Source organism: Anabrus simplex, chromosome 12 (genome assembly GCF_040414725.1).
Source record: "Anabrus simplex isolate iqAnaSimp1 chromosome 12, ASM4041472v1, whole genome shotgun sequence".
In the NCBI taxonomy this organism is placed as follows: Eukaryota; Metazoa; Arthropoda; class Insecta; order Orthoptera; family Tettigoniidae; genus Anabrus; species Anabrus simplex.
The window spans coordinates 78919643-78932369 of NC_090276.1; the positions used below are offsets into that span (position 1 = coordinate 78919643).

The 12727-nt window shown below is 44.0% G+C and overlaps 1 protein-coding gene across 1 annotated transcript in view; it reads left to right on the plus strand.

The window, feature by feature from the left end:
- Positions 1-1034: 1034 nt before the first annotated feature.
- LOC137502820 (uncharacterized) overlaps positions 1035-12727 on the plus strand; it is a 62491-nt gene continuing 50798 nt past the window's right edge. Inside the window, exon 1 of the mRNA XM_068229865.1 lies at positions 1035-2301. Within this exon, the coding sequence (XP_068085966.1) occupies positions 1164-2300 (1137 nt within the window). The 5' untranslated portion in view covers positions 1035-1163 and the 3' untranslated portion in view covers position 2301. The remainder of the gene's footprint in view (positions 2302-12727) is intronic.

Below are 12727 nucleotides of genomic sequence, written 5' to 3' on the forward strand. Positions count from 1 at the left end.
AGGAAACTGCTTTATCAGTCCATCATAAACATTGCATAAGGGCTAGGGCTTTTAATACGTCTGTTTATTCAAATGGTCTAAGGTGAAAGACAAACGTTCAACTGTCCTATCTTCAATCCTACATACCTCGCGGTCTGTTGCGTATCTGTTATGAATTTACCAGGAAACCCCCAACTACAAAATGAAAATTTAGAGAGCAATAAACCTATAATAAAATGCAAACAATAACAAATCAAGTCACATAATTGTATTCTAAAAAAACGTTGCGCGAGAACATCTCTCAACATTACATCTTACGAATTCATGCAGATACTAAAACACCGAATTGCGTCAAAACTAGACGTGATAGGAAAAAAAATAGCATCATTTTCGGAATCAGGGCAGCGATTTCCATAAGAATTACATATTTTCTATTTTACCACAAAATCATGTTGGCTAGTGCAATTGATGTTGGAGTTCCCCAAGGATCAGTGTCACATTATTCCTCATCACAATAAATGGCATTGTCTCCAACATTCACCTACCAGTAAAGGCTTGCCTTTTTGCCGATGATTTGACTAAATTAAGTGCAGGAAGAAATAAATTGACTACTCAACAGTCATTTCAAGAATCAATTGAGAATATTAAAAAATGGGCTAAAGTTACAGGGTTCAAGTTTTCCAAAACCACCCCCTGTGGGTGGGGGATGCAGACGAAGAATACACCCACGGTATCCCCAGCCTGCCGTAAGGAGCGACCAAGGGATGATCGAATTGGAACCAGGAGACTACTTGTAATTAGTACCATCACGTGGGGAACACCATGGGTCGCTTTTACTTGTGACCCCCTCGTGTGTGCTTCTACAATTGTAGGGGGCTAACCCTGGTTACCCTCTTCAATTGAAGATCCTCTTCGTGGTGAGGGGGACTAGTAGCTCCTTTCTTGCGATGCCGAATGGAGCCCATCGGGTAACCGTTCGGTATACAAGGAGGAGGAAGCTAAAGCACCGCCCAACCCTAAGATGTAATGCGACCCGTGCCGATGGGGTGCATGGCACATGGGAGATGTGTCTTGAACGGAGCCTTCGAGATACTTAGCGCCCTCTCGAAGTAGGTAGCCTTACCCAGGTACGCGGGGCTCTGCCTGGGCGGACATATATTTCCCTAGCTACTCGTGGGACTTGAATGACTATGGTAGCCATCCATAAACCGGAGAGCTCTTCTGGGGCCTCCGAGAGAAACATTAATACAACAACAACCGAAGGGGACTCTTCGGAGATACCCTCGGATAGTTCATCTTCGACAGTTAGAGGGCTCACTCAAGAGGTGGGCAATCTACAGGTCCAGAAGAAGAAGAAGAAACAGCCCTCTGGCGCTGAGAAGAGGAGATATAAGAAGGCCTTAAAGGCCCGGGAGCAGGCCAAAGAGGGCTTAACTCCGGGAGCTGAGGGGCCTTCTAATACCACGACAGTAACAACTGTGGGGGGATCCAATGGGCACAAGAAGCGGGACCCTGAAAAGGGCTCTGCTTCTAGGGCACAGAGGACCCCACCCACCAAGATGCCAGCGGGGAAACGACTTCTGTCGGGGGCAACCCCAGAAGAAGACCGGCAGACCCGCAAAAAACCCAAGGTGGAATATGCCAGGATAGCTAAAGCTGGGATCAGGATGGCCATAGTACCTGTAGGATATCCTGACCAGCAGCTAACCGAGAAACAGGTGGAAGCTGTGGAAGAGGCTATCACCAATCTGATAGACGAGCTTCCGGAGCAGGGGCCTATTAAGCCTCAGTTCCTGGATTGCTATCTGTCGAGAGGTGCGGCCGTCGTCATAGCAGAGAACGACGAGACCGTAGCATGGCTTTCCAGTCTTGTTACAGGTATACAACCGTGGGAAGGAGCCAGGCTCACAATTGTGGGCATGGATAAACTTCTTTCCTACGAGAGAGTCATGCTCTGGATACCAGGACAACCAAAGGACAATAACGTCCTTTTGGGGAGAATGGCACGCCAGAACCATGGCTTAAATCCCACCAGCTGGAGGGTCTACGACCGCAAGGAGGAAAAGAGAGGTGTCCGACTTGTGATCAGCATGGACTCCAGAGACGTGGAGAAAGTGGTGGGGAAGAAGATCTTCTGCGGGGTGCATGTGGCTACCTTCACCTTGGTGGAGGACAAGCGTGACAATCAGAGGACCAACCCCACCACAGATAATACCGAGACCAACAGGGGCAAAGAGCGGGAGCCCGGACAGGAACCTGGGCCAGCCAAGCCTCAAGACTCATCGCGGGAGACGGAGCAGCACGTTCCAGAGACCGCATAAGGTAAAGTATTGCATAAAGGTAAAGAATGATTACTTTCATACAAGCAAATATACAACACTGCATAGCGGCCTCTAGGGTACTTATTAGAAGTATCCGGAAGGGCAGGTTTTCGGTCGCCCTGATACAAGAACCCTGGCTTAGACAGGGGCATATCATGGGACTAAAATGTGCAGGTTTCACTTTATTCAGTGGAATAGCAGAGGAGAAGCCTAGAGCATGTATACTAGTTAAAGATCACAACGCCTGGGCTATACCAGACTTCATTACTAGAGACCTGGTAGCAGTCCTAGTGAGATATGAAGAGGGCGGACAGCCAAAAGACTTGGTTGTTTGCTGTGCATATTTCCCAGGAGACTCTGAAACTCCACCCCCGCCGGAGGAGTTCAAGAGACTGGTGATACTCTGTAGGAAACAAGGATTAAACCTCATAGTAAGATGTGACGCCAATGCTCACCACAGCATTTGGGGAAGTAAATATACAAACCGAAGGGGAGAGCACCTCAGAATTTCTATGTACAACTGATCTTGAGATCATGAACATTGGTGATACTCCTACCTTCATTAATAATAGGAGTGAGGGGATCATAGATCTTACCCTGAGTTCCATGGGAATCATACAGGAATTCAAAGACTGGAAAGTTTCTTTGGAGCCTTCCTTGTCAGATCACAGATACATTGTGTTTTATATAGAGGGCTCCCTCGAGATCCCATCTTATAGAAACCCTAGACGAACCGATTGGACGTCTTTTAGGGAGGACGTGAGGAGGGGACTGGAGGGAGGACCCTCAAATATAATTAAAAACAAAGAGGAGCTGGAGCTCAATGTGAGTTTTCTCACACGAACACTGGTCACCTCTTATGAATTAAACTGCCCTATTGTTAAGGCAAAAAGAGTAACAGGAAGCTTCAAGTGGAATAGTTATCTTGAACACCTGAGGAGAAATACACAAAGGCTCTGGAATAAATACAGGGAACTTCAGGATCAAGAAAGCCTAGATTCTTACAAAGAAGGTACAAGTCAGAAGTCAAAAAGGCTTCTAGGAAATCTTGGGGACAGTTTTGTGACTCCATTGAAAGTCAACATGAAGCGGCAAGGCTTCATAAAATTCTAACCTTGGATAGAAGGGCAAGGCTGGGTTCACTGTAGTCGCCTTCGGATGGATACACATCCACAGAGAGGGGGACCCTGAACTTACTGCTTGATGCCCACTTTCCAGGTTCGGTAGTCACGAATATTGAAGTAGAATCTAGCGGATCCTTCAGACCCGATAAAAGTGGCTGGAAGGAAGCTGCAGAGATTGTTACACCAAGAAGGGTTAAGTGGGCATTAGAATCCTTTGCCCCTTACAAAAGCCCAGGGGTGGATGGAATCTTCCCGGCACTTCTTCAGGAAGCGGGGGGGTCCTTATACCATACCTGGTCAGAATCTTTAGAGCCTGTCTCACTATGGGGTACATGTACTCCTTGTGGCGTCAGGCGAAGGTGGTGTATATACCTAAACCCGGAAGGTCTTCATATACTAGACCTAAGGATTATAGACCCATTAGTCTAACGTCTTTTCTACTTAAGACTTTGGAAAGACTGGTGGATAGACATATCAGGGAGAAAGTATTAAGAGACTTTCCCATGCATTCTCATCAACATGCATATCAACCAGGGAAGTCGGTTGAGACGGCACTACACCAGCTAGTTTCTAGGCTGGAGAGTGCTTTGGATCAGCAACAACTTGCTATGGTTGTATTCCTAGATATAGAAGGGGCTTTTAACTATACATCTTTGGGCTCCATAGAACATAGTCTAGAGAGAAGAGGAGTGAGCAGCATGCTCATAAAATGGATTATGGGCTCACTGCAGGGACGTCAAGTTCTGTTTACCCTCAACGCAGTAATATTGAGAGCTAATATAGACAGGGGCTGTCCACAGGGAGGAGTATTATCACCAACATTATGGTGTCTAGTAGTGGATGAACTACTTACCAGGTTAAATGTTGGAGGAATATACGCCCAAGGCTATGCAGATGACATAAGCCTGATGGCGGTAGGAAATTTCCCCAGCACGGTTTCTGAGCTCGTACAGAGCTCTCTACGTAGGGTGGAAGGATGGTGCCACGAGACAGACTTGTCGGTTAATCCCAATAAGACGGAGCTCGTGGTATTTTCCAGGAGGAGGAGACTAGATGGACTGTCAGAGCCTTTCCTATTTGGGAAAAAATTAGTTAAGACAACCTCAGTTAAGTACCTAGGGGTAATCCTTGAGGCAAGACTGAGTTGGAAGAAACATATAGATTATACAGTGGATAAGGCTCGCAAGATTATGTGGGCCTGTCGTAGGGCCGTCGGGAAGACTTGGGGCCTAAGACCTAAGGTGGTCCAGTGGCTCTATATATCTATTGTACGGCCCACGATCACCTATGCATCTTTAGTCTGGTGGCCAGATTCGGAGAGTAAAACTGTGACCACCAAGCTAAACAGTGTCCAAAGACTTGTGTGTCTAGGAATAACAGGGGCACTGGATACTACACCATTATGTGCAATGGAGGCCATCCTAGGTTTTCCCCCCTTACATTTATATGTTAAGGTAATAGCGGGAATGAGTGCCTATCGCCTCTGGTCACTCGGAGGATGGTCCTTCAAAAACCCGAATAGAGGTCATGCCTCTATTCTTACAAGGCTTCACCAGACTTGCCCTATGACAATGATGACCGGGGATCTGATGAAGCCTAGCTTTAATTTGAATTATAAATTTACAGTGGTGATACCCACAAGGGAGGAGTGGGCCACGGATGCTGGGGCCCGTCTTAAGTCTGGGGGCTGTACAGGGTACACAGATGGCTCGCGGACGGAGACGGGCACAGGCGCCGGGGTCTGGGGGCCTAAGACAAGGCTCTCCCTTCCCATGGGTAAATATGCTATTGTTTTCCAGGCCGAAGTATACACAATACTAGCCTGTGCTGTATATATATGCCTGGACACAGAAGATGCATCACTATTTACAGTGATAGCCAGGCAGCGCTAAAAGCACTATGTGCAGTTAAAACAACATCAAAACTGGTATGGGAATGCCAAAGGATGTTAGATCAGCTGTGTGAATTTAGCTCAGTTACCCTATTATGGGTCCCTGGGCACACAGGTATCAGTGGAAACGAAGAAGCTGACAAACTAGCGAAACAAGGCTCAAAAGGTTCTTTTACAGGACCAGAGCCCTTCCTGGGAGTGTCACTCCGAAGCGTGAGACTGGCAATATCCCAGTGGATAAACCAGTCTCACTTAGATATTTGGAAGAGGTTAACTATAGCAAGGCAGGCTCGTGAACTTATCAAAGGGCCTAGCCAAAGTTATAAAAAGGTCCTAATGAATTTGAATAGGACCAGAATGAGAATGGTAGTTGGACTGTTGACAGGCCACAATACCTTACAGAGACACCTACACATCATGAAAATCACCCAGGATCCGATGTGTAGAAGATGCGGCAAGGAGGAGGAGGAGACCTCCGCGCATGTGTTATGTCAGTGCGAGTCTCTTGCAAGCACTAGACATCGATACCTTGGCTCACATTTTGTGAGCCTGGAAGACATCAGGAATCAGCTGTGTGAATTTAGCTCAGTTATCCTATTATGGGTCCTTGGGCACACAGGTATCAGTGGAAACGAAGAAGCTGACAAACTAGCGAAACAACTAGCCAATATCCGGACACTGGTATCCTTTATAGGAGCAACTAGGGCTGGACTAGGCAAACCCGTTTAAGGGACACAAAGGGTCTTCATAGACCTACGTGTGGAGCTCTGCGAAGACAGGGCTCACCCATTTCTTATCTATCTATCTATCTTTTACTTGTGAGTAGTACCACTATGATAGGTACAGTAGGTTTATGATTAGCAGCAACAGTATGAATCAGGATGGGTTTTACAGTATCCGCGATTAGTACACTATATGAGCGTCACTGTGGGTCTGCATTGCCTGTGATTAGTACCAACTATGCGAGGAACACCACGGGATAGTACGAGTCCCTATGATTAGTACACCTATGTGAGGAACACCATAGGTTTGTGTTACATGTGCGTATTTCATTACCTGTGAGTAGTACCATAATGTGTGGAATACCGTGAGTCTCTGCTACTTTTGATTAGAACCGCAACATGACAAATACCATGGTTCTACTTTACTAGCGATAAATACCATTATGAGGGACCAATGACCTAGATGATAGGCCCCTTTAAACAACAAGCATCATCATCATTTTCTGAAACTAAAATCAAATCCATACTCTTCTCCAAATGTAAACATACTGTACAAAACCCTGAGCTGTAGGTAGACAATCACAAAATTAAAACAGTAACAACTATGAAAATATTAGGAGTTTTATCGATACTATGTTAAGTTGGATACCTCACTTGAAAAACCTTCAAGGTGACTGCTTACAAAGGCTGAACATATTGAAGATCCTGGCAGCAAAGAACTGTGGGGCAGACTACCAAGTGCTAATGAACACGTACAAAGCCATTATTAGGGCTAAATTAGACTATGGCAGCATTGTATACAATTCCACAAGAATGTCTTCACTCAAAATCCTTGATTCCATCCAGTCCACAGCTCTTCGAATTGCTCTAGGAGCCTTCCGTACCAGTCCAGTAGCCAGCATTGAAATAGAAGCAAATGAACCACCACTCGCAATTAGACGTAGACAACTAAGTTTGACTTACGCGCTCAAGGTAGCAACTATGAGTGAATCAATAATTAAGTTGTATGCTTTTCCTAACAAACATCAAGGTATACACGTTAAATCAGGATCACAGTGTCAGAATAGCTAAGTTCCTTGAAGAATTAAATCTAAATATCCCTCCAGTACTCCTCTCAGACCAGGCTCTTAATGTTCCACCATGGACTATTACCCTTCCAACAATTAACTTTGAAATAAACTACAGTGTCAAAGACGAAATTGACAGATCTCACACCATCAAGTATTTCTTGAAATATCTAATAAATACCCAACGCACACAGCAGTCTATACTGACGGATCAAAATGTGAGGAAAGAAACGGATGTGTGATTATATATCCTAAACGTACCATGCTATACCGATTACCTGACTACTATACAGTCTTCTCTAACAAGCTGTACTCAATAAAGCAGGCTATGCTATACATTTTGAAAACCAGCACCTGCAATAACTCCTTCGTGATTTTTTCTGATTCAAAAAGTGCATTAAACGTAATAGAAAGTCCATCATCGAAACACATTCTTGTACAAGAAATATAACTGTTGTTTAACAGCATTATGAAAGAAGGCAAATGAGTCATCCTTGTGTAGTATACAAAAGTATTCAAGGCTGATCAGGCAGCTAAAGACTCTACATACCTCCCACTAGGCAATCTGACAATAGCTACCCCCACCGGGCGAGTTGGCCGTGCGTGTAGAGGCGCGCGGCTGTGAGCTTGCATCCGGGAGATAGTAGGTTCGAATCCCACTATCGGCAGCCCTGAAGATGGTTTTCCTTGGTTTCCCATTTTCACACCAGGCAAATGCTGGGGCTGTACCTTAATTAAGGCCACGGCCGCTTCCTTCCAACTCCTAGGCCTTTCCTCTCCCATCGTCGCCATAAGACCTATCTGTGTCGGTGCGACGTAAAGCCCCTAGCAAAAAAAAAAAAAAAAATAGCTACCCCTCACACTGCCTATGCTAAGTTCGGCTCCATGGCTAAATGGTTGGCGTGCTGGCCTTTGGTCACAGGGGTCCCGGGTTCATTCCCAGCAGGGTCGGGAATTTTAACCATCATTGGTTAAAATCGCTGGCACGGAGGCTGGGTGTATGTGTTGTCATCGTCATCATTTCATCCTCATCATGATGTGCAGGCCGCCTACGGCCGTCAAGTCAAAATACGTGCACCTGGCGAGCCGAACATGTCCTCGGACACTCCTGGCACTAACAGCCATATGCCATTTAATTTCACCTATGCTAAAATGAAATTATACCAACAGTGGATGATAAAATGGCTTCAAACAGTAAACTCCATGAAGTAACAACAGAATCTACAGTACAACACTATCTTCACAACCTTCACAGGCAAGATGAAGTCGTAATATCTAGAATACAAATCGGCCACTCCAAGATAAGTCACAGCTACCTCCTTGAGAAGAAACTGCCTCACATGTGTACAACATGCAAATAGTGTGTTGACTGTGAAACACATCATTACAGACTGTTCACTGTACGACAAATGGCGCCAGTACCACGGTATACCTAAGGATATTAAGGAGGCACTCTCATCTCCTTCACTGTACAAACAATCAATTTTTCAAAGACACTGGTCTGTATTCAAAAATTTAACTGTTCAGTTTAAAATACCGAAATCTTTTACATTTCTCTCATTCTTTACTCTACTGTAAATTAACGTAAATTCTACAATTAGAAGTCACGATAAGACCTTAGGATTAAAGTGACTTTAAGCTAACTTATTTTAAAAATTGAAATAAATCTATAAGAAAGTCCTTTTCAACTTGCAAATAATTATGTACAAGAAAATATTCCATTTCTAGTATGATCCATATGACCGGTCTCAGCCTTCAGGTACCCCCGGAGGCCCGGGTTCGATTCCCAACTCTCCACTCAGTAATCTCTGGAACATTGATGAACTGTTACCAGAAAGGATTGACCCCCTTAACATCAGGGCAATTTGGAAAAAGGCTAAGGAAAACCTCAAGGTGTCCTATCAGCACTGTGCCGTAATTCAACCAGCAGGACGACCCAAAGGAGAGCGGGCCAGGAATCTGGATATAAATGTAAGGTCCAACCCAGAGGCTTAATGTCAAGACCCAATTCCAAACAGCTTAACAACATTTATTCACAGACAATGGAAAACAAACAAATTCGGAAGCGCTTGGAAATCAACATAACTAAAGGAAGGTTTTGACCCGTTTCCATTTCTCATCCTCGTAAAACATAGAGGAATTCCTCTCCTCTTATAAATGGTCTAACTTAACATAACCTGCGCGCCTTGGTACAAAATAAATGTCTGACTAATCACTACAGCACTGCAACGTATATACAGCTCACCAGTTACAAGGTAAGGAAAAATCTTCTAACAGTGAAGGCACAATGACACGCGTACTTCCTAAACTACACGTCCAGAACATTCTGGAACCTTTCCCTCATTTTCGTGAGCTTTTTCCCTCATGATGCAAGAAACATACAACACTTTAAGTTACTTTCACAAAATATCTCGGCACCAAGCCGTCCCTTATCAAATTACAACCAGATGCATGGCGTTACATATCCGTACAAGTTCCTAGTTTCAAGTTCCTCCCATCATCCTACCAACACATAGCAAGCCAGTAGATCTTACCTCCCATGCCCCCCTCACGGTCCTTGGTTCAACGAAAGAGTAGTGCTCTACTCCAAGAGCAGCAGGTAAGTGAAATTCTCCACCACCCGGCGAGCCGCACAGCTCGCTGGGAGGGGAAGGACTCAAGTCCAACGTCAGCACGCCCCCTCTCTCGGAGAAGCCGGGAGGGGGTAACCGCACGCGAGAGGCATGACAGAAGATCGAGATACCAAAAGAAAGGCAAGAAAGGAGGGACACCCCAGGACGGAACCAAGTCCTTGCCCATGGAGCCATAAGTGAGGAACAGGGAGAGACACATTTATTACAAAATATCAATGCCTAGGACATTCAGAAATACGCACAATTAATAGTAGTAAATTTCAATGAGCTCACTGAGAGCACTGCACAGGTATCAAGTCCTTTAAGGCGGGAGGAGACCAAACACACGGTTCACTCTCATTCTTCACTCTACTGTAAATTAATGTAAATTCTACTAATAGAAGTCACGATAAGACCTTAGGATTAAAGTGACTTTAAGCTAACTTATTTTAAAAATTGAAATAAATTTATAAGAAAGTCCTTTTCAACTTGCAAATAATTATGTACAAGAAAATATTCCATTTCTAGTATGATCCATATGACCGGTCTCACAGCCTTCAGGTACCTAAAGCCCCCAAGTTTGATTCCCAGCCAAGTCAGAGAATTTTTTTGCCTGGATCTGAGGGTGGTTCAAGGTCCACTTAGCGTACGTGAAAGCAGCTGTGGTCTAGAAAGCGGAGAGGATGTGTGCTGACCACTTGTCACCTCATAATCTGCTGAGCCATGGCCGCTTGGTCTGCACAATCTGGCGAGGATGTAGGAAAATACAATTCCATTGTCAGTCTTTTCTTAATGTAAACTTAGAAAGCAAAATTTGAAGAAGAATATTTATTTACATTTCACATGAAAATAGCTGAATGTAATTTTACAGAAGTGGTATTTAAGTTGAGAGGAAAGAGGTGCATCCGAGAGCACGGTGGCATGGTAATTTAGAGGAAGACCTAAAAATTAATTCCCTGATCTCTCATCTCTGGAACGAACAAGTTCCCTTAAGATCAAAGCAGATTCTATTCCAATCATACTTCACCCCCATAACAACATATGGCCTAGAAACCTGCACAACAACCCAACAAGTGGATAGCAAACTACAAGCCGCAGAAATGAAGTTCCTACGAACTATGGTACAGAAGACAAAAAGGGACAGGGTAAGGAATGAAAGAATAAGGAAGGAAGCTGGTGTGTACCCATCCCTGAATGAAAAAGTGACAAGGGCCCGTTTGAAATGGTTTGGCCATGTCAAACGAATGGACGATAGAAGGACAGCAAAACAATGGCTACACACAGTCGTGGCCGGAAAACGACCGGTAGGAAGAGATGGCTGGACCAAGTGAAAGAGGACATAGGAACAAGAGGAATCAGCTGCGATGTCATCTTGAGAGAAGAGTGGTGCATGGACAGACAGGCTTGTAAACCACACCCGGGCAACTGGAGTGGAAAACTGATGATGATGATGATCTCTCATTAATATAGGTCCTGTTGAAAATCACTTTGTAACAAAATTAATACATGCATACATCTGTGTTTTCAACAGTCAGTCTGCAAATAATAAAGTATCTCCATAATCTTCTATTTTACAATGACCACTTGTCTTTAAATCCTTAAAAACCAAGTTTAACCGTTGCCAACTTTGCCCTGGAGAGGGAGACAGAGTTCTATTATTCACATGACCTCACAATCGAAGCAGTATTGTCCTCATGTCGAGTACCCACCTGCCAGCGACCTTCATGTATGATGCTCCCATACCCAATGTTCACTCTTGTACAGCAAAGCTGGTGTGAAAACAAACTGATGTAAAGATTGTTTTATTGCTTCTTTCTTACAGAATACCACTGAGCATCAGTTTCACTAATTGTCCTGAGATAATACTTGAAACCTTCTATGTATTTCACTCAGGGAATCAGCATTTATGGCTGTCTCCCAGTTGGCAGGTTCCCTTTTACTTATCATTTAAATTTTCATGGCCTGTGGGATTACATGGCATAATCCCAAAAATAATTCTTAGTGTGTACTTAAATGATTTCAAAAACTTGGAAATTCATCAAACACATTCCTTCCAATCTGTAATTCGTCTTCCTATAAACAAATATTTGCCCTCTTGAATTCTTCATACTGTGATCTTTCCTACCCCACTCAAACTTATTCATCTTCTAATGTCACTCCACGCCTTCTCACCACTGACAGCTCGAACATACCGCTTAGTCGAGCAGCTCATCTCCTTACTTCCCGGTTTTACACGTTGTAACACCACTATCACCCAGAACAAATCGAGCTGCTTCCCTTTCCAGTTCTCAAATCAAGTAATCCTGATGAGGTAACCATACCCCATTTATTTACAAGCTCGTTAATATGAAGATCTTTCCTTCTACTTATCCCATCAATGCGGAGGATCCTGACTTTTCACCCCGCTAACCACTTTGTTGAGATTGTTTTGAACTCACTCACAATCCTATACATTACTCCACACAGTATAACATCACCTCCTCTTAATGATTACAGGATCAGATAACGCTTCACCTACTGAGTTCTGTTTTTGAGAAATTTAACCACCCATTCAGTCACTTTTTGTCTATTCCAGTAGCCCTTTTCTATGATATACCCTGCTATACCTGCTATACCTGCTATACCTTGTTGAAATCCTACAAGTTGAGCCTCACACAAAACCAACTGGTAATTTGGCAAACTTTCCCGTCTATAATTATCTGCTTTATTTCTATCATTTTTTCCTTTGCAACTCTCCCTTCATTTGGTATAGCTTCTTCATGCCAGACAGGGCACTACTCCATTGCCTTTAGTATATCCTGCTTTTGTAGCTTTTCAATTTTTGTAAATATCTTTATTATCCAAAGAAAATTCCAGTACTTCCCCAACATTAGTCGCTTCTGCATTTAGGGCAGTCGCCCAGGTGGCAGATTCCCTATCTATTGTTTCCTAGCCTTTTCTTAAATGATTGCAAAGAAATTGGGAATTTATTGAACATCTCCCTTGGTAAGTTATTCCAATCCCTAACTCCT